This window comes from Lichenostomus cassidix, unplaced genomic scaffold, assembly GCF_008360975.1.
Source record: "Lichenostomus cassidix isolate B80296 unplaced genomic scaffold, HeHo_3.0 HiC_scaffold_42, whole genome shotgun sequence".
Lineage (NCBI taxonomy): Eukaryota > Metazoa > Chordata > Aves > Passeriformes > Meliphagidae > Lichenostomus > Lichenostomus cassidix.
Genome location: NW_028147241.1, coordinates 943,022 through 967,679, shown reverse-complemented (window position 1 = coordinate 967,679; position 24,658 = coordinate 943,022). Strand labels below are relative to the sequence as shown.

The following is a 24,658-nucleotide window of genomic DNA, read 5'->3' as shown; positions in this document are numbered from 1 at the left end:
AGCTGCAGCTCCACCTGGTACAGCTTCTCCAGGGGCTCCTGCTCCTTCCCTGGGGGCCACACCAGGCTGTCAGTGTTCTGCCCAGGGCCCCAGACAACAATGAACCAGAAAAGCAAAACCAGGGTGGATGGTGGCCACCAGTGCTTGCCAGAGCAGATCTCCAGCTCAGCTCCAGCACAAGAGCTGCAAGTTCCCTTCTGATAATCTCTGCTCAGAGCTACAAGCAGGTCAAAAAAAGTCTGGTTTGCTTTGCTTCTTATTGCCAAGAGATGTGCGGAACTGTTACCTGCCAGGCCCCTGGATCAAACCGTGCATGTGGATCTCTCCCATCTTCTAGGGCACATGAACATCCTGCATCCAGGGATCATCGAAGAGGTCTTCCAACGATGGCCTGTCCAAAGGTTGCACGGACAGACACCTCTTAATAACGTCTTGGCACTCTGTGAAGAGAAACCAGAAAATGCCAGTCCGTTGGAGAAGGATCCTGTCCGATGTGCCCCCTCCCCGTTCCCATGCCCAGGCCATGCTGGGTGTGCTCAGAGCTCAGCCTAAACTTCCCCATGGATTCTCTGTTTTGGAGGAGAGCAGGACATGTGCCTCCTCCTCAGCAGCTGCCAGAGCGGGATGCTCATGAGCCTGCTGCTCTCTCCCAACACTGCTATTCCCCCTGTGCCACAGAGATGAGGATCCACCTTGAGAAAGCCGTCGTGGGAACAAGATCCGCCCCCAGATGATCTTCCGGCCCCTCCTGAATGGGTGCTTCCCAACGACCAGGTGGTACAGCAGGAGGCCCAGGGACCAGATCGTTGCTGCCTCGCCGTGGTAGCATCTGAGCTGGGTCCATTCTGGTGGGCAGTAGGACAGGGTTCCTGTGGAATACAGATGGAGTTCATCAGGGGATGCTGCTGCTCCCAGAGCCTCGCCCCAGCATCCCTGGGCATGTGGGGGCTGCACCAGGGGAACACAGGGTGACCTGCTGCCCTCTCGCCAGAACCTGTTACTCATGGACAAACTTGGGGTTGGAAAAGAAGCCACTGGGGTTGGAATGAGGCAGCAGAAGCCCTGGGGAGGTCCAATCATGACATGCAAAATAAAACCATTCTCAGTGGTGGGAAAAACCACTCTCATCCCTCCCTGCATTGCCCCCAAATAACAATTACAAGCCAAGGCAAACAAGGGGACTGGAGCAGTCCAAGTCCTTCCTCACCTGCACACCAAACTGGCTGGGGCATGGGGTCTGACCCCCTCACTGCTGCACTCATTGGGGTTTTTGTTGGACTGGCTGCCCCAGCCCCAGCCCAGGGCACAGTGGGAGTGAAGGTGCTCAACAGGGCTGCAAGCTGCCCCCCTTCTACCCCCACCCAAAAGTAACTTTGCTGAAGAGTTAATCCCATGCCTGGCAGCAAGAGAGGAGGCCCTGGTGATACACCCAGGCTGGGCCATGAGATGCCCAGGAGCATCCCCTGGGAGGGCTCACCTGCAAATTGGGTGTAGGCTGTGTCTTGGAGGAAGGTGCCACAGCCAAAGTCAATCAACTTGGCCTGTCCGGTGCACAGGTCGATGAGGATGTTCTCTGGTTTAATGTCCCTGTGCAGGACCCCGCAGCTGGTGCAGTGCCGCACGGCCTCCAGCACCTGGCGGAACATCCCCCGTGCCTCCTCCTCCGGCAGGAACCTCCGCTCTGCCAGGAAATCCCAGAGGTCCTGACACCGCTCCGGGCGCTCCAGCACCAACAGGTAGTCGTTGGGGAGCTCAACCCACTCCAGGAGCTGGACGATGCCATGGAACCCAGTGGACACTTTGTCCAGCAGCACGATCTCCAGGGGTGCTCTGGTGCCATCGGGCTGCAGGAGGACCACGATGCCATCAGTGGGGCTGAAGCTGTGTCGGGGCTCTGGAACCCCTCACCCTGCCCGAGATGCTCTGCATCCCGCGCTCACCCCTCGCCTGCTCTCCCTCCAGGACTCCTGGCGGTTTCCACCCTGCCGGGCCCAGGCTTATCCCCACCCGGCACGGCCCGGGTTCTGCCGCTGGCCCCGCTCACTCACCAGCTCGCCCCAATGACGGATGCGGTTCCGTGACACACTTTTGATGGCCACCTGCAAGCCAAGGGGAGCAGCAGGCTCAGCTCGCTGCCCGCTCTCCTCCTCGTCCTCCGCCCGCCCTGCCGAGCCCCACCCTCCTCCTCCTCCTCCTCCTCCTCCTCAGCTAGCCACTCACCGGGGCGCCGTCCGCTAGCCGCGTCCCCGCGTAGACGCTGCCGAACCCGCCTGTCCCCAGCAGCTCACCAAGCCGGTACCGCTCCTGCAGGGCCTCCTGCGCCTTCCCTGCGGGCGACACGCGGCCGTCAGCGCTCGGCCCGGGGCCACACACGGCCCCCGACCGCCTCTGCACCGCCCCGGGCCGGGCATCCCCCTCTGAACGGGGCACGGGCGGCTCGGGGCCGGCGGCCGGACTGCCGAGCGGCGGAGCTCGGGCTGGGGAAGGCGCAGCGGAGGCGGCGGGAGCGGCCGAGCCGCGTGTGTCCTCCGCGGGCCCCGGGAGGGGGCGGAGCCGGGATCGGGGTCGGGGCTGGGGCTGGGGCTGGGGTTGGGGTCGGCACCGGACCCTGCGTCGGGACAGCCGGGGCCAGGCTCGGGACAGGCGGAGCCAAAGGGTGACGATGCCGCCCCAGCCCCAGCCACTGATGCCCGCCCAGCAGCGCCACAGCCAGGCTCGCCAGAGCCGGGCGGAGCCGAGAGCGCGGCGGGACGCCCAGGGGCGGGGAGGCGGCAGCCCCGGCCGGGGCTGGGGGCGAGCCTGGGGCATGGCCCGGGCTGGCAGGGGGAGAGGGAAAGGAGGGGACACAGGGAAAGGGACAACGGGAGACGCTGCGGGACAAGGGGAGAGGGAGAGGACGAGCAGGACAAAGAGGTGGAGAGGGTCGTAGAAACTCTTATTCCGCTGCAGCGCCGCCGCCGCCGCCGCTGTCGCCGCTGCCGCCGCTGCAACTGAAGCTCCGGGGCCGTTAGTCCCAGTGGCCATATGTCCGAGTGGCCGTTTGTCCGTTCCCCGCTCGCCCCCGCGCGCCCCACGGCCGAGCCCCGCGCGCCCCGGGGGCAGCCCCTGAGTCTGTCCAAACACGGGAACTTTGCCGTGTTCAGCCCAGGTCCGGAGGCTTGACTGCTGCACGGTGGCACAGCAATCCCCTTGGCTGCTGTTGTGCATTGTCCCTGCTGAGGGTTAAACACTAGTGGAGCACATTCCCTGTCTCTAGAATTCATTCCCAACACAAGCACTGCACTTATGTCTCCTGCATTGCTTTCCAAGGAAAAGAGGGGAAGACAAACTGTGTTTAACTCATGGTATTTCAGGGAGTTTAAAACTTGCTAAGCCATAGATCTTAGAGGTGAGATCTGATTGCAATTAATGGCATGGAGAAGTAGTGCAACATGGAAAAGGGGAGTATAGAAATAAGTAGAGGAAAACATTGTGGATTGTTTCTTTACATTTTCATTTCACTTCATGAAAGCTGTTTCAGTTTTCCAGGAATCTTCTCCACAGTCCTGTTTGCTCTTTTCACGAACCTTTCCTGGAGGGAATGAATTGCAGGCATTGTTGGGCTGCACAGGCCCTGGCCGGGTGCCTGGTGCCACCAAAGCTGCAGTGTCACTGTCCTCACAGGAGCAGGACACAGAACTCAGGAGGAAAGGCTCGTGGGCTGGGATAAGGGCAGGGAGAGGTCACTCACTGGTCACTGTCACAGGCACAACAGACACAAGTTAGGGAAATTAAGGGAATTGAATTCCAAGCAAATCACAGTATGAGAAGGAGATCTAAAACAAACCCTAAAAAACCACCTTGCTCACCCCTCCCTCCTCCCAGGTTCCCAGCCTCCACCTGCAGCTCCTCTGCTCTCTCTGCACGGGAAATATGTCACCAGCCACAAACTTTGCTTTTGCCTCATCCCGGGATGTCTTCCTGGAGAGGAAGAATTTTCTCCAGCAGAAATTTAGAGCTCAGCAGCATTTGAGGCTCAGGGTGTTTCTCCTGCAGTTCCTTGCAGGTCTCCTCTTCCTGTGCTGGGTCTCCTGCATCACAGAACTCTGCCAGCTGCAGCTTTGCAAACGTCAGCTCAAGGTCTGGATGTTCCTGAACAATTTGCTCGAGGTCCTTGGGGGCTGCATCCAATCCATTCTTCTTGTCTTCCCCTTTTGCATGGAGCCAGTAGCCAGGGCCTGGCAGAGCAGGTGGAACCTGGGTCCTGCTGCAGGAGCTGGGGGAGCTCCAGGACTCGCTCTGGCCGCTGGGGCAGCCACAACACAAGCCGTTGCCAGCCAGGAGCCGAGGGCTCCGTGTGGCTCTGCAGGACCTTGTCCCTGGGGCTCGTCTGGATCAGCGTGGGCAGCTGGGCTGCACTTGGCTTCCTTTGTGTCCCTGCTTGCCCTGGGACAGCAGCTGCCCAGCGCTGAGGGGACAGCAATGGCACCGGGGCAGTTTGGGGTGAGGTTCAGTGTCTGTGCCTGGCATAAATCCCAAATCCTTCCCGAAGGAGCAGAGAGTGCTGACAGAGCACAGGATGCTCTGCTGAGCACGGGATGGACCAAGGGTGATGTGAGACAAAGCCGGGATGGGAGTCAGAAATAAAAAGAAGAGGACGAGCAGGCAGGAGAGGAGGAGGAGAGACAGAGGAGGAGGAAGAGCGGGTGGGGAGGAGGGATGGAGGAGGGGGAGCGGGAGGAAGAGGAGGGCCAGAGGAGCAGAAAGAGAAGCAGAAGAAGCAGTCACCACGTGCGTCCATCGCTCTTTCTGTCCGCAACCCTCGGCCCGAGAGCATCGCCCTTCTCGGGGCATCCCGCAGGTGAGCGGGCAGGGGGAGCTCGGCCCAAATATCTTGGGCGGTGCCTGGGGTTCTTTTTGGGAGAGGGGGTTTTTGGACCTTGTAGGACACCAGATCCGAGACCCAAATAACTTTGGTTGATCCTGGGAGGGTTGGTTTTTTTTGTGTACTTTGGGGGGGGCGGGAGGAGGGGGGGGATGTTTGGATCTCACAGGACTCCAAATGTGAGTCGCAAATGCTCCTTGGGAAGGTATTGGGGAGTAACCTAGACGTGAGTTTTTCAGGGGTCGTGGTGGCGGCTGCAGGGAGAAATGGGATGGGATGGGATGGGATGGGATGGGATGTGGATTGGGGTGAGGGATGAAGTCTGGGGGAGGGGGATGGGATGGGATGGGATGGGATGGGATGGGATGGGATGGGATGGGATGGGATGGGATGGGATGGGGTCGGGATGAGGCAGCCGAAGGTTGGGGGTGATAAAGCCGGGGGACCCCACTCCTTAGGGGCTTGCGGGGCATCCGGCAGCTTTGAGGGAGTTTTGGGGTACCCCTGATCCTTCGGGGGTGGCGCTGGCAGCGGGGGGACACGTGGCTCCAGCACCTCTGGACCCCACCTGCGCCCCCCTCGCCCCCAGCGCCCCCGGCAGCGGAATTTGGGGAGGGGAGAGGTGGGGGGCGCCCAGGCCGGGCCCCCCTTGCTGTCCCGGCAAGCGGGGGCCGAGTGCGGGGGGAGCCCCGCGGGCATTGCCCGGCCCTGCCCGGCACGGCTGATGCCGCCCGCCCGCGCTGCGCACTGCTCCGGACTGGTGCTGCCAGGGCCGCGCGGGGCGGGGCCGCTTTGGGGACCCCCCAGGGCAGAGCGCTTTGGGCTGCTTTGGGGCTCTGCGCACCTGCAAAACCGGCGCTGGGCACGGGAAAAGCGTGTGGGGACAGCTGGGGCCCTACTGGTGGCACTGGTGGCGCTGGGAGTCCCCCCGGCCGCGGGGTGAGCGGGGGGCGCGGTGAGAAGGGGGGCGGGGGCTGGTAGATGGGAAAGGGGAGAAAGGGGTGCTAAAAGATGGGATGAGACCCCCCAAACCGAGTGGGAGGGGAGTGGAACCCTGTACAAATCAATGTTTAGCAAATATGTTAAAAGCCACTTAGAATGAAGAGGGATGGAGGGATTTATCTTTTGTAATGAGGGAAATAAAGGAAAAAGCCCACAACAAAACCCACTGGGGAACTGAGTCCATGATATCTAATGTCTGAAATTCTGAGCTTGCTGTGGGATAGAGTGAAATTGCAAAATCGATAACAGTGAATTGTTAAATTTATTTAAAAACAATCCCAGAAATAGGAAAAGGCCACTTCCTGGAACAGTTAAACAGGGAAATTAATCTAGAAGTTATTGGAAATGGATTTCTCTGAATTACCCAGACAAATTTGGAATCAGTATGTTTTGGTAATGGTGGACAATTTTTCCAAATGTCCAGAGATCTTTCCCTGTCGCACCAATAAATCCAGGGAAGTGGTAAAAATTAAGCTTAATCAATCATACCAAGATTTGAGGGCCACTTGGGTTGTCTTCAGAGAGAAGTTTCCATTTTATAGCAGATGAGGTGCAACAGCCGAGCAAAAGCCTGGGTATAAAAAGGGACTGACACAGCCCTTGGTGACCACAGGTGAGTGGGAAAGTGGAAAGGATGAATCAGAATTTGAAGCAACAAATTAGTAAACTGTGCCAAGAAACCTCTTTAAAATGGCCCCAGACCCTTCCTCTGGCTCTTCTGTGAGTCAGAATTCAGCCAGGGACAAAACCAGTGAATTGCTGTAGGGTTGGCTGTACCAAACACCATCAGTTCCTGGAGAAATCCATTCAAAGGGAGAAACAGATGTAAATCTATACCTGATTTCTTTAGGAAAGGAGTTTATAACCCTGGTGGGACCAGTTGCTGTGGATGCCCCTGTTGATCCATTCCAGCCTGGGGATTTTGTGTATGTAAAGAGTTGGAGCTCTGAACCCTTAAAGGAAAAGTGCAAAGGAGCTTTCCAAGTCCTCCTGGTAACCTACACTGCCCTCAGGGTGGAAGGAGTCAAACCCTGGGTTCAGGTAAAACCAGCAACCACACATTAAATACAGCAGAGAGAAAACTGACTGATACCCTGGACCCTGGGGGTTTTGTGTATATATATATATAAAATACATATATATATCTTACTGTTTTAGAAACAGATATAGAAAATATATTGTTAACCTCTGGGGAGGAGAATGTGGTGTTAAAGTTAGTGCAAGATTTTGGCAGATTACAGAATGTAACCCCTATGACAGCTTGTTTTCCAACACATGTTCTCTGCCGAAAATCCAATTCCATGGGGAGCTTTAGTCAGCACTTTGACAAAAATCTGGGAACACATGTGGGAAGGAAATAGCACCCAGGGCAAATGGAAAGGGATGGAAGGAGAATATTCCTTCCAAAGAAATTCTTAGATATCAGAACAATATTGTTGAGAATTGTAATATCTCAAAACTGGATCTGGAAATCACCTCAGGTAATAGCTATTGGCTGACAGATTGCACTGATACCCCTTGGGGATGTCAAATCCCAGAAGTATGGGACAGCCCTCAGACAGGACAATGGGAATATATCCAGCCAGTTCAGTGGTGTCTGGACTGGGAAGGGAGCCCAGGCCTCCCAGAGGACCCCTTACAGGTGGGTGTAAAATATCCTGATTTAATAAGATCAAGGCCAGAGGACCCCAGGACAAAGGAAAAGTGGAATTGCATTTGGATAGGCACTTGAACTGTTTGGAATCCTGAGGTACAGTGGCTCATGGCTGTGGCCCAGGCTCTAAGGCTGGTATGTGTTTGTAGAAATTATTCTGCCTTTCTTAATGACACTTGTTAGGTCTCACCTAACAAACAGCTCAGCTTGGAGAGACACAGACTGTCAGCAGGACATGGTAAAATCATTAGTTCACTCAGGATGGGTGGGAAGTGATGGAATTTGGAGCACACATTTGCCCTTGGGGGAATCAAGAGCACAATGGACACTCGGGGTATTAAGGTTACATCCCTTGTGGAAGGAGTCACCCCTGGGAACCCAACTGTGGGCAAAGGTTAAAGGGGATGAACCTTGGAAACATCCCAGCATGGGAACTGCAGTGGGATGGATTTTAGAATCCATCTTTACTCCTCAAAGATCTCAAAGATCTGCCTTTAGGAACAGACCAAACACACACCATTGGACTGCAAATGGGAACTTTAGTAAATGCAACTCAGTTGGGGTTTACTGAAATAAATGGTTTACTGAAATAAATGAACAATTGCAAGCCACAACTAAAATGACTTTACAGAACAAACTGGCATTAGATCTTTTGCTGCTAACTGGAGTATGTGGATCCTTGAATTGAAACAACACCACTTGTTGTGTGCACATTCCAAATGTGATGCTGAATTGGATGATCAGGCAGAGAGGCTAAAATTGTTTGCTGCATTCAGCAGGAAATTAAGGGGAGGATTAGAAAGTAACTGGGTAAATAAAATATTTAAAGGACTTGGATTTTCTCTGACTGCTTGGTCGGCCTTACTTTTGTAAAGTATAATTGGGATCACAGTAATAATTGTGATTATGACACTTGCTTTAAGCTGTGTGAAGAACATGTTTGGGAATGCAGGTGAGGAACTCATGGGATGTGAGTAAAAGAGTAGAGTGAGGCTTATGAAGGCTTGAAGGGAGGAGAAGCTTCCCAAGCCTCAAAGGAGGGGAATGTTGCCAGATGAAGAAACATTTGCATGTGGTGGGTTCATACAATGCTTATTCTCCAAAACCCCATGGCCCCTGGAACCACACAATGCTTATTCTGTAGGAAGCAATCAACCCAGGTGTGCCAACTTCTACCAGCTCACCAGGCGGTCAGGTAGGACTTTGGGGTCACCAACCACCAGGGACCACCAAAGAGAGCCCCAGGAGAGAAGAACAGATGTGCAAAGGGTGGGGGGAAATATGGTAATGATTTTGGGAAAAGATGATCATATGTAAGTTTATTCTGGGACAATCACTGAATAGGTCTGTAAAACACAGGATAGAAACAGGAACTTTCCTGTGCTCAGCATGCACAGCTTTGGGAGGAGCTCTTCCCTGTGCATCTGGCCAAATAAAGAATGCTGCTGCTTAATGCTGCACTGGTGTTAAGAAGGTTTTTATTTTACTGAATTTTTGGGAACACCTCTGTGGCTGTCATAGAACCACAGAGCAGCTGTGATGTCAGAAAGGAGCTGTGTGACATCACAGAACGGGTTGTGTGAGGTCATCAAGCAGCTACGACATCATAGAGGGAATGAGTGACATCACAGAGCAGGCTGTGACACAGAGGAGGCTGTGTGACATCACAGAGAGGGCTGTGACATCACAGGATGGTGATGGGACATGGTAGAGTGGGCTGTGATATCACAGAGCTGCCTGTGGGACATCACAGAGTGGGCTGTGACACTACGGGGTGGTGGTGTGACATCACAGAGCAGGGTTGTGACATCGCAGATAGGGCTGTGACATCACAGGGCAGTTCTGTGACATCACAGAATGGCTGTGGGACATCACAGAATGGGTAGTGACACGCAGAGTGGGTTGTGACATCAAAGGGGGGACTGTGTGACATCACAGGGCAGCTGTTAAATCACAGACTTACTGTGTGACATCATAGAGGAGGCAGTGACATCACAGAGTGAGCTGTGACATCACAGCGCAGGTGTATGAAATTACAGGGAGGTATGACATCATAGAGTTGTCTGTGACATCACAGGGTGGCTGTGTGATGTCACAGAGGGCTGGGTGAGGTCACTGTGAGGTCACTCCGCCCCACCCACCTTCACAGTTCCCCCAGAGAAGTCCAACACTGCTCATCTGACCCCAAGCACTGTCCCACCTGCAGGATCTGCTTCCCATCAGCCTCTTTCTCCTGCAGCCCCAAGCCCAGGTTGGTGCTAAACAAAGGGCACTGGCTCAGGGTCATCCCCCAGCAGGGGCTGTGCACCCCCTCTGCCCCCTCCCCAAATTCCCTCCTGGGGGGAGCAGGAGCTGGGTCAGGAGCCCCGTGGGGAGGGAAAAGGGGGTGATACTGGGATGGGGAGGGGTCACCCACGCTCTGGGGGACACACATGATCCCTGGGGACACCCCTCGCCTTCTCCCACAGCACCAGGAGGATGAACCCCAGCATGGAGCCCCTGAACCCTGGCAGCATCTTGGGGAGCAGCGTCTGGGGGCAGCTTTGGGGGTCTGGGGGATCACAATGGCCTCAAAGCCCCTCCCAGCTCCATAGTCACTCACAGGCCTCTTAAACCACCCCACAGCTCCTTCTAGGATCCTCCCAAACCACTCCCTGCAATATAAATGCTCCCAAGAGACACCATAACCCCTTTCCTATCTTTCCCAAGACCCACCCAAATTCTCTCCAAGACACAGAGCCAGGCCAGGACCCCAAAACTCCCTCACAGACCCCACCAAGACCCTTCCAAGCACCACAAATGCCCCCAAGAGCCACAAAAGCCCCTCCCAATCCCCTCAGGAGCCCCTAAACCCCCTCCCAGCCCCCATGACACTGACCAGGAGAGGTTGGTGGACAAGAACAACCACAGCTGGGAGCAGCTTGGGCACTTCAGCAGCAATTTGAGCACCTTGGGGGGCACACCCCAAATGGGGAGACCCAGGCCAGGCATTGGGACAAAAAACCAGAATTAATGGAGAACAGATGGGCTCAGGTGGACACGTTTTCCTGGCACAACTATGAGATCATGGCCATGTACCCCAGCCTGGGCAGCCCCAGAACACCCAAATCCTCATTAAGTTTCCCCTGAATCTCAAAGTCACCCACAAATCCTAGTAAAATGGTGCAGCTTTAGATCACTTTGTTTCATTTATTTAATTTTACCCCAATTTTGGTTGTTTTTACAGGATGAAGAAGGAAATTATTCAGGTTGGAAAAGATCTCTAAGATCATCCAGTGTTGCTTGATGCCACCAGAAGAAACAACTGGACACAGCAGGTCACATTTTTTAGGGGATATAAAGTTAATAAATCAGCCCTTCCCAATGAATTTCCGATATCAGTGTGAGTCTCGATGGATGTTCCTGCCCCTGTGTTTGTCCAGGTGGCTACAGGGAATCAGGAGGACGTGGAAGCCACCAGCCAGGTGTCTTCCCAGTGTGGGTCCCTGCGAGTGTGGGTCACCAGGGCTCTTCCCAACGTAGGTGCTCTAATGGGGGATGAAGTTGGAGCAGCACATGAAGCTCTTCCTGCAGTCAGGGCACTTGCAGGGCTTCCCTTACCGGTGGCTCCGTTGGTGTTTGGTCAAGTGAGAGCTCCTGGAGAAGCTCTTCCCACACTCAGGACACTCATAGGGTCTCTCCCCAGTGTGGATGCGCCGGTGGGTGATGAGGTGGGAGTTGCTCTTGAAGCCCTTCCTGCACTCAGGGCAGTGGAAGGGCCTGTCCTCTGTGTGAATCCACCGGTGCAGAAGGAGGTTGGAGCTGGTCAGAAACCTCTTCCCACATTTGGAACACTCCTAGGGCCTCTCCCCAGTGTGGACCATCTGGTGCTTGATCATGTGAGAGTTCCAGTTGAAGCTCTTCCCACATTCCCCACACTCATAAGGCCATTCCCCAGTGTGGATTCTCTCATGGACGATCAGCTCAGACCTCCTGCCAAAGCTCTTCCTACATTGCCCACACTCAAAAGGCCTCTCGCCAGTGTGGATCCTGTGGTGGCGAATCAGGCTGTAGCTCTTGCTGAAGCTCTTTCCACATTCCCCACACTCAGAAGGTCTCTCCCCAGTGTGGATGTGCTGGTGGCTGACAAGGTGGGAGTTGAGCTTGAAGCCCATTCTGCAGTCAGGGCAGCAGAAGGGTCTCTCCACTGTGTGAATCACCTGGTGCTTGAGGAGGTTGGAGCTGGTGTGAAACCTCTTCCCACATTGGAACACTTCTAGGGCCTCTCCCCAGTGTGGATCCTCTTGTGACCCTGCTGCTTGCTTTTCTTCCAGGACTGATGGAGATGATGGACATCCTGTATATACATTCTACTAGTTGTTGTTATGGCCTTTTGTAAAAATGTTTTTTAAATTTTAGTTTTTAGATAGAACCTTCCACTGTAAATACGTTCTGTAGATTGTTGTTGTTATCAAGATTCTTCTGTTGTAAATACCTTCGGTAGCATGCTGTTGTTGCTGCTCTTCTGTAAATAAATTGTCATTTGTTTTCCACTCCACAACTTTCTTTGCAATTCCTTTGGGCACAAGCTACATATACAGGGTTGTGATTTGGGGTTGCTCCAGGTTCCTGGGGCTGAAGGACTCTGGGGGTTCTGGCACGGCCACCCCAGGGCTGGGGGTCTCTGTGCATGGGGAGCTTCCACTGATGCCACTGCTGGCACTGAGCACTGCTCGTGTTCCTGGGCTGGTGCACAGCTGTTTCCCCAAGAGCAAAGCTGTCACCATCAGAGATTGGGCTCTGGCAGGAGCAGCCTCTGCAGCGATGCCACCAAACAGGTAAAAAACCTTCTGCCGGCCTTCCTCCTTGAGCCTTCAGGAATCCTGGGCTGAGAGCTGGCATCAGGCTGCAGGGATGCAAAATCCCTGTCATGCTCTGAAGGCCACGACAGCCTTGGGAATTGCTGGAGCCAGGCTGCGGGGAGCAGCTTTTGGAGCTGCAGGGGCTGATGGTTAAGGCTTGGAGCCTCCAAGGGCTCTGGGCTTTGCTCCTCCCGTGCATTACATTTCTGTGCCATTGCTCAAGAGGCGAAAGCCACACGAGGTGATCGTGGCGCTGCCCGATTTCCTGCTGCTGGCAGCAGCCACTGGAGCCTGAGCCCGACTCGGGTGAGCCCTGGACGGGGTAGTGCAGGCCGTGCTGGGCAGGGGCCGTGGGTGCCCGGAGGTGGCTGTACGGTCGGCGCTGGCTGCTGGCACAGAGTCCTGGCGGGGTGCGATGCTGGCAGCGGCTGCGGGGCTGGGGCTGCGGGGCTGGGGCTCTGTCAGAGACTGAAATAGTTCATGCCTCAAACATTGATATAAAGTTTTGCTCATTATAACAAAAACAGTATAAAGCTACAATCAAAGAAACCTCCTTGAAGATACCTGACTGGGACTTTGGACTGAGTCAAACTGCTGAGATTAGATAAAGGGAAGTCCTATTGTTCAATCATCTCAGGCTGAGGGAAAGGAATGCATACACAAAGGCCAAAGCCACTAGCTGCACTAAGGATCATCCCTGGCTGAGTTTGGGGTGGGGGCAGAGCACAGCTCACAGAAGCCAGGTTGACACAAACTGGCCCAGCTGTGGAACCCCCAGCCCCTCAAGCCACTTCCACGAGGCTTTCACATGAGAGGCAGCTGAGGGGGAGTCACAGTCCATCAAAGACCACCCATGCTAGTCCTTGCACCACAGGAGTGCAGGTGATGCAAGCAGAGTCTGCTGCAAGAAACTGCCCCTCCCCTGGGGGGACATGCCTGGACATTGCCCCTGGCCTGAGTGTATATTAACCCATGGCATTCTGTGCTTTTGGGGGCGACCACCACCACCAAGAAGACCGGCTGGAGAGGATCAACGCAACATCGTTGAGATCCATGGGTGGTGATATTTTCTCTTTCCCTCTTTCTGTCCCCCCCACCTCTTTTCCTACTTCTCTTTTTCTGTCTTTTCTTCTCTCTCTCTCTCTCTCTCATATTTTCTATCAAATAAAACCTATACTATTGATTGGCATATGGTCTCGTTTGTACCTTAATTCGGGCAGAGGTATTTCCAAAGAACCTTAATAATTGGATCATAACAGGCTCCCACATGAGCCCAAGGGCCAACAGGTGCCCGAGCTCAGCCCCTGCCCGGGCAGCGTCCCCTCCAAGCCCGGCGCTCCCCGAGCACGGCCAGGGCAGGCACGGAGCTGCGCGGACACCCGCTGCCCACGGCAGCCGCAGCACGGCCGGCAGCACCTTGGGGCAAAGGGGGCTCGGCCGGCGCTGGAGGCTCCGGGAGCCGAGCTGCTCCAGCTGCCAGCAACTGCAGAGCTGCCAGGATTTGGCAATCCCCAAGGCCAGTGCCTTGCCTGGCTGGTGCAGGAGACCCATGCCTGAGGTGCCCTGCTCTTTCCAGGAGCTGCTCAGTCTCCCGGCTGGGAGGAGAAAAGGGTGTGAATGTCTCTAGAAAGGATGAGAGAAGCGCAAAGAACCAGTATTTACCTTGTAAATACATGATGTGGTTAATTTTTATTGCTTCAGCAGAATAAGTCAAATCATATTTGAAAAAGACTTGGAGCCTGGCTCCCACTTCTATTCACAGGGCTAGAGCAGACGAGAGGCAGCCTGCATTAAGGCACTAGTTATTATTGCTTTTAGTCCAGAACACTCAAAACCCCAACATCTTCCATCGACGGTTACAAGTGGGTGGGCAGTTTCAGCTACCAAAGTGCAGCTAGCGGGACTGTCTGCAACACTGGTCATAGCAGAGGTAAAAATAGCTAGGCTAGAGCCTCATCAGGAAATATAACAGTGAACAACCACCACCTTCAGAAACGAGCCAGGCTTTAGAGGACTCTGGTTTCCCATGAACAGGCAGGCTGGAAAAGGTTCTCCACATTGCTGAGCAGCTCCAGCCTTGTCCTACAGAGCTGTTGCACACAGAATCTGCCTCTCCCTCGGAGCCCAGCATGGGCACCCTCCACTCATCAGCCAATGGGGACTTCACCTGTAGGATGAGTAAGGAGGAAATTCAAGAGCCTCCATGGAAGCAACTCTGGCACTTTACAGCAGAGGAACATATTTTTCTATCAGCTCAGCACTGTAGCTCATGAACCCATCCCCACCAGCCAGCCTTTGGCTCCCACACAGTGCCTGTCACCCTCACCAGGCTGTCCCTGCTCTTGTGCACCACACTTCCCTCCCTGATCCCCCCAAGTGCATAAAGGAGCAGCTCTGTGCTCCAAGCAGCACAAAGCGGCAGCAGCAGCTCCCAGCAGAGATGCACCTGGCCACCTTTTCTCCCCCAGCAAAAACTGCCTGAGCTGCCTGAAACATGCTTCCAGGCTGGGGAGGACCACAGGCATCTCGCAGTCCACTTGGCCACATCATGCTCCCCTGATGCACTAAGAACTCCTTCCCCTGCCAGAGGAGCATGAACCATCGGCTGGGGGGGCATGGAGAGGACACCTGGCCCCACAGCACTTGCCCAGCCCTGCCACATGCTCACAGCACCAGACTCCGCTCTCGCTGCTCTGGCCTTTGCTGATCTGGAGCTACTCTCCAGCTGCTGACATGCTTCTCCAGCTGAGGAACGAGCTCCAGCTGCCATTGGGCATACTGCAAAACCTGCTCTTAGACATCAAAACCTCTTTTTCTTCTCCAGCCCAAGGAAGGATTATCAAGCCAACCCTCAGTACTTTGGGATGGGCCAGGGGAGTCCTCACCGTGCAGGTGAGGGGGAGCAATCCTGCCTAAGCCCCCTTTCCATCCCCTCCCACCAGGGAGAAAAGCAAAGAGAAAAGCAAGCCAAGGGCCAGGTTCCCTGGGCCCTGGCCAGGGCTGCCTTAGAGTGGCTGAGCAGGAAGAGCTTCCCCAGAAAAGAGGGAGCCAGGAGTGCCCATAACAAAACTAGGACAAGGAAGACGTCTGACCTTCCAGAAAGTGGTGCTATGTTTGGACTATTCCTGACTAGTCACTTGAAGGTATGGACACTTTGTTATTTCAGCTCTCAGCTCTTCATGTTTAAAAAGTGAAAGGAACTTGGTGCAAAACTGGGCATTTTTTTAAGTTGCTTGTAGAGTAAGGAAATGGTGCCCACAGTGTTGTCCTTGCATGGGCAGGTTTCTGAGGCACTTGATAAGCGATCCTGTTAAAAGACTGTGTCCTATTGTTTTTAAAACCTTGTCTATTTGTTCAGATTTTAAAAGCTGAAAAAGTGTTTGTACTGGAAAGGAAAAAATAAAGTATGTCTTGCTGAGGTTTCCAGCATCAAAATGACTCGTGTGGCTTCCAGAAGTGGCAGACTAGGAAAGGACTTACACTCACACCTAGGGCTCAGGGAAGGAGAAGGTAGTGGCCAGAGTGGAGAAAGAAGGAGCCCAGCAGTGCTTCTGCCTGTTTTGCTTGACTTTCTAAGCTCCTATGAAGACAGAGTTGGGGATGCTCAGCCTGCAGAAGGCCATGGGAAAGCCTCACTGCGGCCATGCAGGACTTGCAGGGACCAAGAGGAAAGATGTGGGGAGAGGAGAAGGGGGAATGACTTTCAACTGCAAGGGGGTCAATTTAGCTGGTGTCTAAGGAGACTGGTATTTTGCACTGAGGGTGCTGAGTCACTGGCCCAGGCTGTTCACAGGGGCTGTGGATGCCTCATCCCTGGGAACATCCCAAGGCCAGCTGGGACAGCACTCTGAGCAACCTGCTCTGATGGGAGCTTGCTCAGGTCGGAACAAGATGATCTTCAGGGTCCATCCCAAGGCAAACCATTCAGGGATTCCATCATTCTGTGGTTGCCATGGTCCACAGGGGTGTGGTCCTGGATCTGCTGTCATGTCACAGTTGGTGTTCCAGCTGGGACTGCCATCGCCCAGCCAAGGGCACAACACAACCAGTCGCTCTTGTGTGAGCACATGATTCACCCTGCTCTGAGAGCACCCCTGTCACCCTGCTTGTCACCTGTTCCCCGACAGTGCCGTCAGTCCTGAACGCTGCCTGCTGCCTGGATTTTGCCATCCATCCCTGCAGGATGCTCCCATTTGTCCCAATGGAGGTACAGTGCCATTCCATGGAGGTGGACACCCCCTGAGAGCCCGGGCGGGCTGGAGCTCTGAGGGGATGCTGTGGGACAGGGACCCAACTCTGAGGTTTCGCTCCCTGTGCAGGCTGTCAGAGACCATGAAGAGGAGATGGAAATTGACAGAAAGACTGATGAAGAAGAAGAGATGGAGGTAGATCTACAAGAGAACGGAGAGGAAGATATGGAGATAGATGTGGAGGAGATGGAGGAAGACATGGAGGTGGACAAGGAGGAGGAGATGATGGATATGGAGGTGGACGAGGAGGAGACGGAGGAAGAGATGGAAGTTGAAATGGAAGATTATATTGAGGAAATGGAAGTCGACGAGAAAGATGAGGAGGAGGACATGGTCTTGGGATGAAGACCAACACAGGCAGCAGGACAGGCACGTGCTCCCCATGCCCTGCCCACAGGCACAGTGGCTCCCCTGCCGCCAGGCTGGGGCTGGGCTGGGTGGCCCTGCTCAGGGACACGGGGACCCGGGGCATCCCTGCATTCTGGTGGATTCACAAGCACCAGCCCCGGCCTGCCTTGCGCTTGCTTTGGGCCACGCCAGCCCCGTCCCAGCAGCTGGGCCCAGCTCCCAGCCCCAGCCGGGCTCAGTGCTGGCGGCACAGTCCTGCTCTGCCAGCGTGTGCCAGCCTGGGGGCACAGGGAACAAACCCTCAGGGCCTGACTGCAGTGACCGTGCTGCTTGATTTTCTTCCAGGACTGACGGACATATGAGGCGTGGATGACACCCACCTGTACATACGTTTTTGAAAGAGTTCTTCAGTTGTTTTTTCTACGTAGATTTTAGCTAGTTTTATTTTCTGTAAATACGTTTTCTACATTGTTGTTAGATAGGTTCTTATGTAAATACGTTCTATAGATTGTTGTTGTTATAAAGATTCTTACATTGTAAATACGTGATGGAGTTCATTTTTGTTGCTTCAGCAGAATACGTCCAATCACATTTGAAAAAGACTTGGAGCCTGGCTCCCACTTCTACACACAGGGCTAGAGCAGATGAGAGGCAGCCTGCATTAAGGCACTAGTTATTATTTCTTTTAGTCCAGAACAGTCAAAACCCCAACATCTTCCATCGATGGTTACAAGTGGGTGGGTAGTTTCAGCTACCAAAGTGCAGCTAGCGGGACTGTCTGCAACACTGGTCATAGCAGAGGTAAATATAGCTATGCTAGAGTCTCATCAGTAAATGTAACAGTGAACAACCACCACCTTCAGTAATGAGCCAGGCTTTAGAGGACTCTGGTTTGCCATGAATAGGCGGGCTGGAAAAGGTTCTCCACATTGCTGAGCAGCTCCAGCCTTGTCCTACAGAGCTGTTGCACACAGAATCTGCCTCTCTCTGTTCATGTTTTAGAAGTGAAAGGATGTTCCATGAGATAGACCCCCAGAGCCTGACACAGGGACAGGGGGGACAGGGCCCTGGGAGCTGGGAGAAGGGGACAGGGACCCCCCAGCAGTGTCCCCGTGTCCCCCAGGGTGAGAGCCTGGCCTGGGGCTCCTTCACCCTCTTATGAATGAGGGCTTGAGAGCACTTGAAAAATCCCCAGTGAGGGATCAGCAAAAAGCAGATTTAATATTAAGTGACAGCATGAGAAAATTCCTTGGCAAGAGTCACTCTGCTCCTGACTGGACAGTTCAGGCACACCAGGGGAAAAATGCAACAATGAAACCAAGGAAATTCAGGCAATCAAACCAGAAATGAACTGAGAACCGGCACTGTGTGTGTGTGTGGGTGCCTCTGAAAAAAGACAGTGAGGGAAGAGATGAATATGGCCTAAAAGCCTGAGAGCCCTCAAACTCAGCAGAACTTCACTTATACTGTAACCTAAACTTATATCTTAAAATTAATAACTTATTAGAAGAACAGCTCTTAACAATATTTAACCTAACTTATAACCAATGATGTAACAATTTAACAGAGGAAGAGTATTTCACTTAGCTCATAGCTTCCATTTAAGATGGAATTACAGTAATGCAATTCACAAAGCACTGTCACTGCAAACTCTAACCCATCCAACTTCAAGTTATCCACATTTTGAGAAGAGGAAGTCAGGAGAAAATAGAGAGAGAGAGAGACTGAGATCCACAGTCAGGGCCTTGGATCCAGCTCCATCTCAGCTGCTGTGAGCTCCGGGGCCGTGGGACGTGTCAGTGTCACACCTGTGTCACAGCCTTTACCTGCTCTGCTCCCTCTCACAGGTGGGGGTTTTGGGGTGCCAGGGGCTTGGCATCCACTTTGGGGCTGGAGCAGAGGCTGCAGTGGCTGGGCTGGGGCAGTGACCACCCCACCTACACAGCGTAGGACCGCCTGGGCTGGAGAGGGCAGAGGGATGCGCAGGAGCTGCAAGGCCCTGACAGAGCCAACTTGTGCAGCACTTTGGCCATGGCTGCTGTTCCTGGCCCTGAGGCCAGCAGGACACAAGTGACCCTTGCAGCCCTGGGGCCTCATGGCCTCCTTGTCCCTGCCCAGCAGCCTGGCAGAGGCCACCCCATGGTCCTGCCCTTGCCATTGCACATCCCCACATGCCAGTGCCCTGGGAAGAGCCCTGAGCACGAAGGGAGGGACAGGATCTGCCTTGCCAGGGGCTGGAGCGCAGGCCTTGGCCCTTTGGATTCATGAAACACATCCAGGTTGGCTCAGCATCAGAGACACCTTTGCCTTGCTTGTCCCCACCTGCCATCACTGCCTGCAGTGTTCTGCTCTAACTGCAGCCTGGGGACATGTTGGAGCCTGGCTCGCAGAGCGAGGCCATATGAATAAGTTTCTGTCTTGGTTTGAAAAACAAACCAGTGGGAGATCACAAGTCAAGATTGAAATTAAAAATAAGTGAAATAATACAAGGAAAAGCACTGACAAAGTCAGATACAACCTAACACCCTGTTAGGGTGGTAGTAGCAGTCCAGCTGAAGTAGTCCAGTTGAAGTGGTGATCCTGTGAAGGTCTAATCTCCAGCTGAAGATCCAGTGGTAGCTCTCGTCCTCTGGGAACCCAGTAGACAGGGCTAGCTCAGGCAGTTCCAAGGCCAGGTTATATCCAGGTGGGAACACCTGGCTCCTCCCTCCTCAGCAGAGCATCTCACAATGGGATGAGATAAGTCCATGAGTCACACGGTGGGTCTCTAATGGCCCATTGCCTGTCATGCGGGGTGGGTCATTAGCAAGTGATAATAGCTAACGGATGGCCCATTGCCTGTCATCCGGAGTGGGTGATAGCAGCTAATGGCCCACAGCTGGTGGTAATAGAATACTTAACTACATCAATATTGCAACCTAGGACAGTTTCTTAAGCTCAATTCAAGCTGTGTGACTGACTCTGAAGACTCTTTCCCAGGAGGTAACGAAACGTAAAGAGTCAAGATTGTGAGCATCATAAAAGAATGTTGTCACGGTCCACTCATAAGCGGATGCGTGATGGTTCATACCAGCTACGATCTCAGAGTGCAATAAGGAAAAGAAAACACAAAATCCAACAAGTCAAGGGAGTTAAATTTCAATCCAAGGGGGAACTTTATTAATTTGGCCTGTAAAGTAGCCTGTGATAGAGAGAGAAAGAGAGAAAATTGGGAAAAGATGGGGAGGAAAGGGAAGGAAAGGGGACTATAGCTACCGCCACGGGTCCACAGACTTTTGGCGTCCCTGGTGTCCCGTCCAGTCAGCGTTCCTTGGCCTCTGCAAAGATCGATGTGATCTTTCGGTGGGGAAGATCTTCGGAGTTCAGACACCCCAGAACTGTCTTTTATGCTTAGTCCATACATCTGGTCCCTCCTTGCGACCGGCCTTTGCTCCCCCTTAATTCTTGTGGAGATTTGCCAAACTCCACTTGGCAGGGTCAAGGGAGGAGTGTCTGAGGCATGGTCGGCAGGTTTTTCACGATGGGTGTTAGGGCAGTGGGTGCAAAGCCTTTGTCACATACCTGCTTTGGCAGGCACAAGGCCTTTGTTCTGCATCAACTCAGGCAGGTGCAAAGTCTTCGTTCCGTACCACCTTAGGCAGGTACAAAGCATTCGCTCTGTATCAGCTTTGGGTAAGTACAAAACATTCTCTGCGTGAGTCCTGCACCTGTAATTTCTGATGAGAAATGTTGAGACAGAACTTGATTCTTGGATCGACCCTTACACCACCTGGTGGCTCAACATTTATCTTCAGGATCAGTTGTCTTCTTCATGATGAGTCATCCTCTGGGTGAGTTCTCTTTCTTTATGATGAGGTGTCTTCTGGATGAGTTGTCTTCGGGACCACATGGTGGTAACACTACGGAGGGGGGAAGGGGAGAGAAGGGAAGGTAGGGAAACAAGATAGGAAAGATTTTTACATTTACTTTTTGCCATGCAGCTTGCTCAATATGAATCTATGTGATATCAGATTTCAGAATTTGGTGGGAAGCGACTGGAGCTGAGTAAGAGGAGTCACATCCTGCTATTTCAGTAAAATTACAAATATTTGTATGATTACTGGTATAAGCTATTACATTTCTTACTGTGATATTACTACAAACCATTCTTAAGCACACACAACCTTTGCCAACATAGATTATTACAGTTTTAGGGTTAACATCAGGAAGAACTTCAAAATGGCAAACCTTTTGGTCAGTGTCTAAACAAAAATCTCATGTTCTGATGGTGCTACTTTCACAGATAATTCCTAGTTGTTCCCGCACAATGCAGGATTCCAGGTCTATTGTTTGCCATTTATCATTCACCTTTTGGGCCCATGCTCTGTGCTCAAAAGGATAGAGTATAGTCCCATTGTGATTCAAGCCTAATGCAAAAACAGGATAAATCATAGATACTGAAGCATTGTGAATAGTTAACACATAAGCTGTAGCAGTGTTACTAACATGATTATAGGTAAAATTTACTAACTTCCACCAAGATTGGAGGTCCTTTTCAAAATTTTTAGCACTATCCCAAACTATTTTTTGGATTTCTGTAGGAAAAATGCCTCCTTAAAGGCTGTTGCATTTTTGTCAGATCAAAAGTTGCAGTAACCAATTTATTCAATAATACCCCTGAATCAATGCTATTTAGGACCCCCAATCTAGTTCTTAAAGTACCAGTCAGGTCTCTTGATATTCATCTCCAGGAAAAAAGGAGCAACCATTTTGAGAGACCATTCTGGTTTAAATAATATTTGCTGTTGGCTGGTGTTTCCAATTACAAATGGTATTGAAAACCAGGTTCCACTTTTCTGCATCCCACTTGAATTTTTTCATCAATGATATGGGGTAGGGTTCTAACCCACTCATTTTTATCCCAGACCCAATCAGACAAATGGTGAATTTTGTCATCATGCATTATGACTACAGCCAAATTTGGATGGCTATTTTTGGGGTAATTTCTGGAAGAGCTAGAATATTCTATGAAGGCTTGAGACCAAGGCAATTCATTATTATTTTGGTTATAGGAAGAAGGTGTAATGCAGAAAAGCACAAGCAACCTAATGAAAATTTTGTAGGCCATTTTCAGATTTAAGTCTTCAATTTTTATTCATATTTCTTCTATAGAAATTCTTAAAGTCCCACGGGGTTCTCCTGCAAAAACAAAAAATGGAGACCTTGCCCTTTTCAGGCAAAAAGGAATTAAAATGATGGAACAATAAACCAGGCATTTATTGTTTGGTGTTGGGAAAAAGGAGGGGCCACCCGGATGACTGAGGCAGGTTTATCTTGGTTGATATCCAGGCTCTCCGTTTCTTGGATAGAAAGGTTCTTTGAGGCTTCTTCTGTTACAGAAAACACATCGCAGAAATGCTCAATCTCTGCATTGACTTCAATGAAAGCCAGGCTTGCCACAAACAAGCCTTTCTCCCAAGCAGTATACCTTTTCTCAGCATCCTTAAAACTGCGAGAATAAAATCCCACAATAGCTGTTATTAACACATCTCCTTTTTCTGTTTTGGTGAGCTGTTTAACATAGATCCATTCTCCATTTCCCTGCCCACCACTAGGAAATGGAGATCCTAGTTTCCCTGTTCTGGAGAAAAAAGTTTGCTTTGATGTCTTGTCTGCACCATCCACGAAAGGGGGGGCAGAAACTGTGACAGGTGCACTTTCTTTCACAGAGGAAGGTGGCTTTGTCACACGGCACTGAGTTACCAGTTTGCACAATTTTTCTAAAGGTAAACCATCCATCAAATCTCTAGGAATTCCTTTCTTAAGTCCTAAACGCCACCAAACAAGTTGGACAGAAAGGAGTTTAGGCTGTGACAGTTCCTTGGCAACATCCATAGTTTTGCTGGGGCAGGGCAGTGCATTTTTAACTCCTACTTGCTGGATACCTCTTGATCTCTCTTTTAGAGGCTTTATCAGACAGTATTTTCTACTGTAATCAACTAATTCTTGTGTTACCTCCCCCCATGTCCAGACTTTAGGTCTAGGGTGAGGTCTGTTACTTGGCAGGGCTGGTGTTGAAAAGTCAGAGGAATTTGTGTAAGAGTCTGTACTGGTACTGCCTGTATTTCTGCTATTATCACCTCTGTACATAAAAATCTGCGACCGCTCCACAGGACTCATTGATGCTGTGGTCTTCTGGAGACTTGTCTCTGTGGTTTTGAGTGATTCAGGCAGTCCCCTTATTAAGGCAGTCATAATTTCAGGGTTAACAGATAACATCATTGGTAATTCACATCCAAGAATTAGTTTTCTCTCATGTATCATTTGTAGGCAAGCAGCTTTGTGTACACTTTCTAGTAATTGGTCAACTGTGCCTATTATTGCCAAGGGGTCTCCCCTGTCCAGAGGGTTTAACCCTCCAGCCCAGTAAGCAGCATGCTGAGTTAGAGACCATGGGGCTCGGTGATCACCTGTTGTTAAGAAAACTCCGTGGCCCCAGTAACCCTCAGCCTCCTTTTCACTCAATTGCATTTGGCCACCCCCAGTTAAAGACACACGCCACACATATTCTGTTTCAGATTCTTTGGTAAGACGCCCATATTCTCTTTTTGACTTTGCCAGTTCAGTGGCAGAATAGGGCGTTTCCTTGGTGGTTATGTGGGGGTCTGTATCCTCATCATTAAGATAAGAAAATTCAGTTTTGATTAAGGGTCTTAAATTAGGAGGATTTTCATCAAGTTTTTTCATCTGCTCTAATTCTTTTTGTGGCTATATCGGGTTAATTGATCCCGATGATACTGTGTCTTGTGAACTAGTGTTCTGTGAATTAGTGGTATTCATAATACGATTAACTTCAAGAGCAACCCGTAATGAATGGTTTTCTTCCTTTTGGCGCTCTAATTCCTTTTCTAGATTGGAGATTATTTCTTGGTGACAATGCATCATGTTTTCTAAGGATTCTATGATTTTCTCTTCATTACTATGCTGCCTATGATGGTCCTCAATGGCTGCGATCAAGCTGGCACCCAAAACAGAACAGACTATTGTCCTGCTTTTTCCTGGTAGTAAAAGCTTAACCTTAGCCTCATTCTGTAGCAGAGAAATCCAATCTACTATACTCTGCATATTTTTCCAATTCTCTCGAGCCCAATCTTCCCCAATAGGAGAGGGTCGAGCACCATATTTAGCCAAAAATGTAAATAATACATCTTTATCATCCACCAACTGAGAATCTCTCTTCTCCTGTTTGCCAGGCATCTTTTTCCTTATCCTAACTCAGAAATAAAACCAACAACAAAACCAACAACAAAAACAACTCAAATCTACTTGAGAAACATTTCTCTCTATCCTGATTCAGAAACAAGACAACCTCAAAAGAATATAACAACAAAACACAGCTCAAAATCTATCCTGAAACAAAACAGCTCCAAAAACAATGCAACAAATACAGCTCAAAATTCATTTCAGAAACAAATTCTCAATCCTGAAACAACTTCAAAAACAATACAACAACTCAAAATTCACTTGAGAAACAAATTCTTAATCCTAAAACAAAACAACTTCAAAAACAACAAAAACAGCTCAAATCTACTTGAGAAAGTTAGATACTTGCCAATGGCCACTCTTACCCTTTCTCACTAAAACAAAATTTTAGTGTCAAAAACAAAAAGGTGTCACTAAAACAAAAATTTAACTCCCCTTCTTTTTGCACTCTACGTCC

At 51.5% G+C, this 24,658-nt stretch overlaps 1 protein-coding gene and 1 pseudogene across 1 annotated transcript; both read right to left on the bottom strand.

The window, feature by feature from the left end:
• Positions 1-282: 282 nt before the first annotated feature.
• Positions 283-11,674, bottom strand: LOC146424141 (serine/threonine-protein kinase pim-1-like; annotated as a pseudogene).
• Positions 11,675-22,441: 10,767 nt separating this feature from the next.
• Positions 22,442-24,274, bottom strand: LOC146424140 (uncharacterized). Its single transcript, XM_085043947.1, has 2 exons — positions 22,954-24,274; positions 22,442-22,447 (listed from the first exon to the last, which is right to left on the bottom strand). The coding sequence occupies exons 1-2, from the start codon at positions 23,683-23,685 to the stop codon at positions 22,442-22,444; spliced, it is 738 nt and encodes a 245-aa protein (XP_084900073.1). The 5' UTR covers positions 23,686-24,274.
• Between the last annotated feature and the right edge of the window lie 384 nt (positions 24,275-24,658).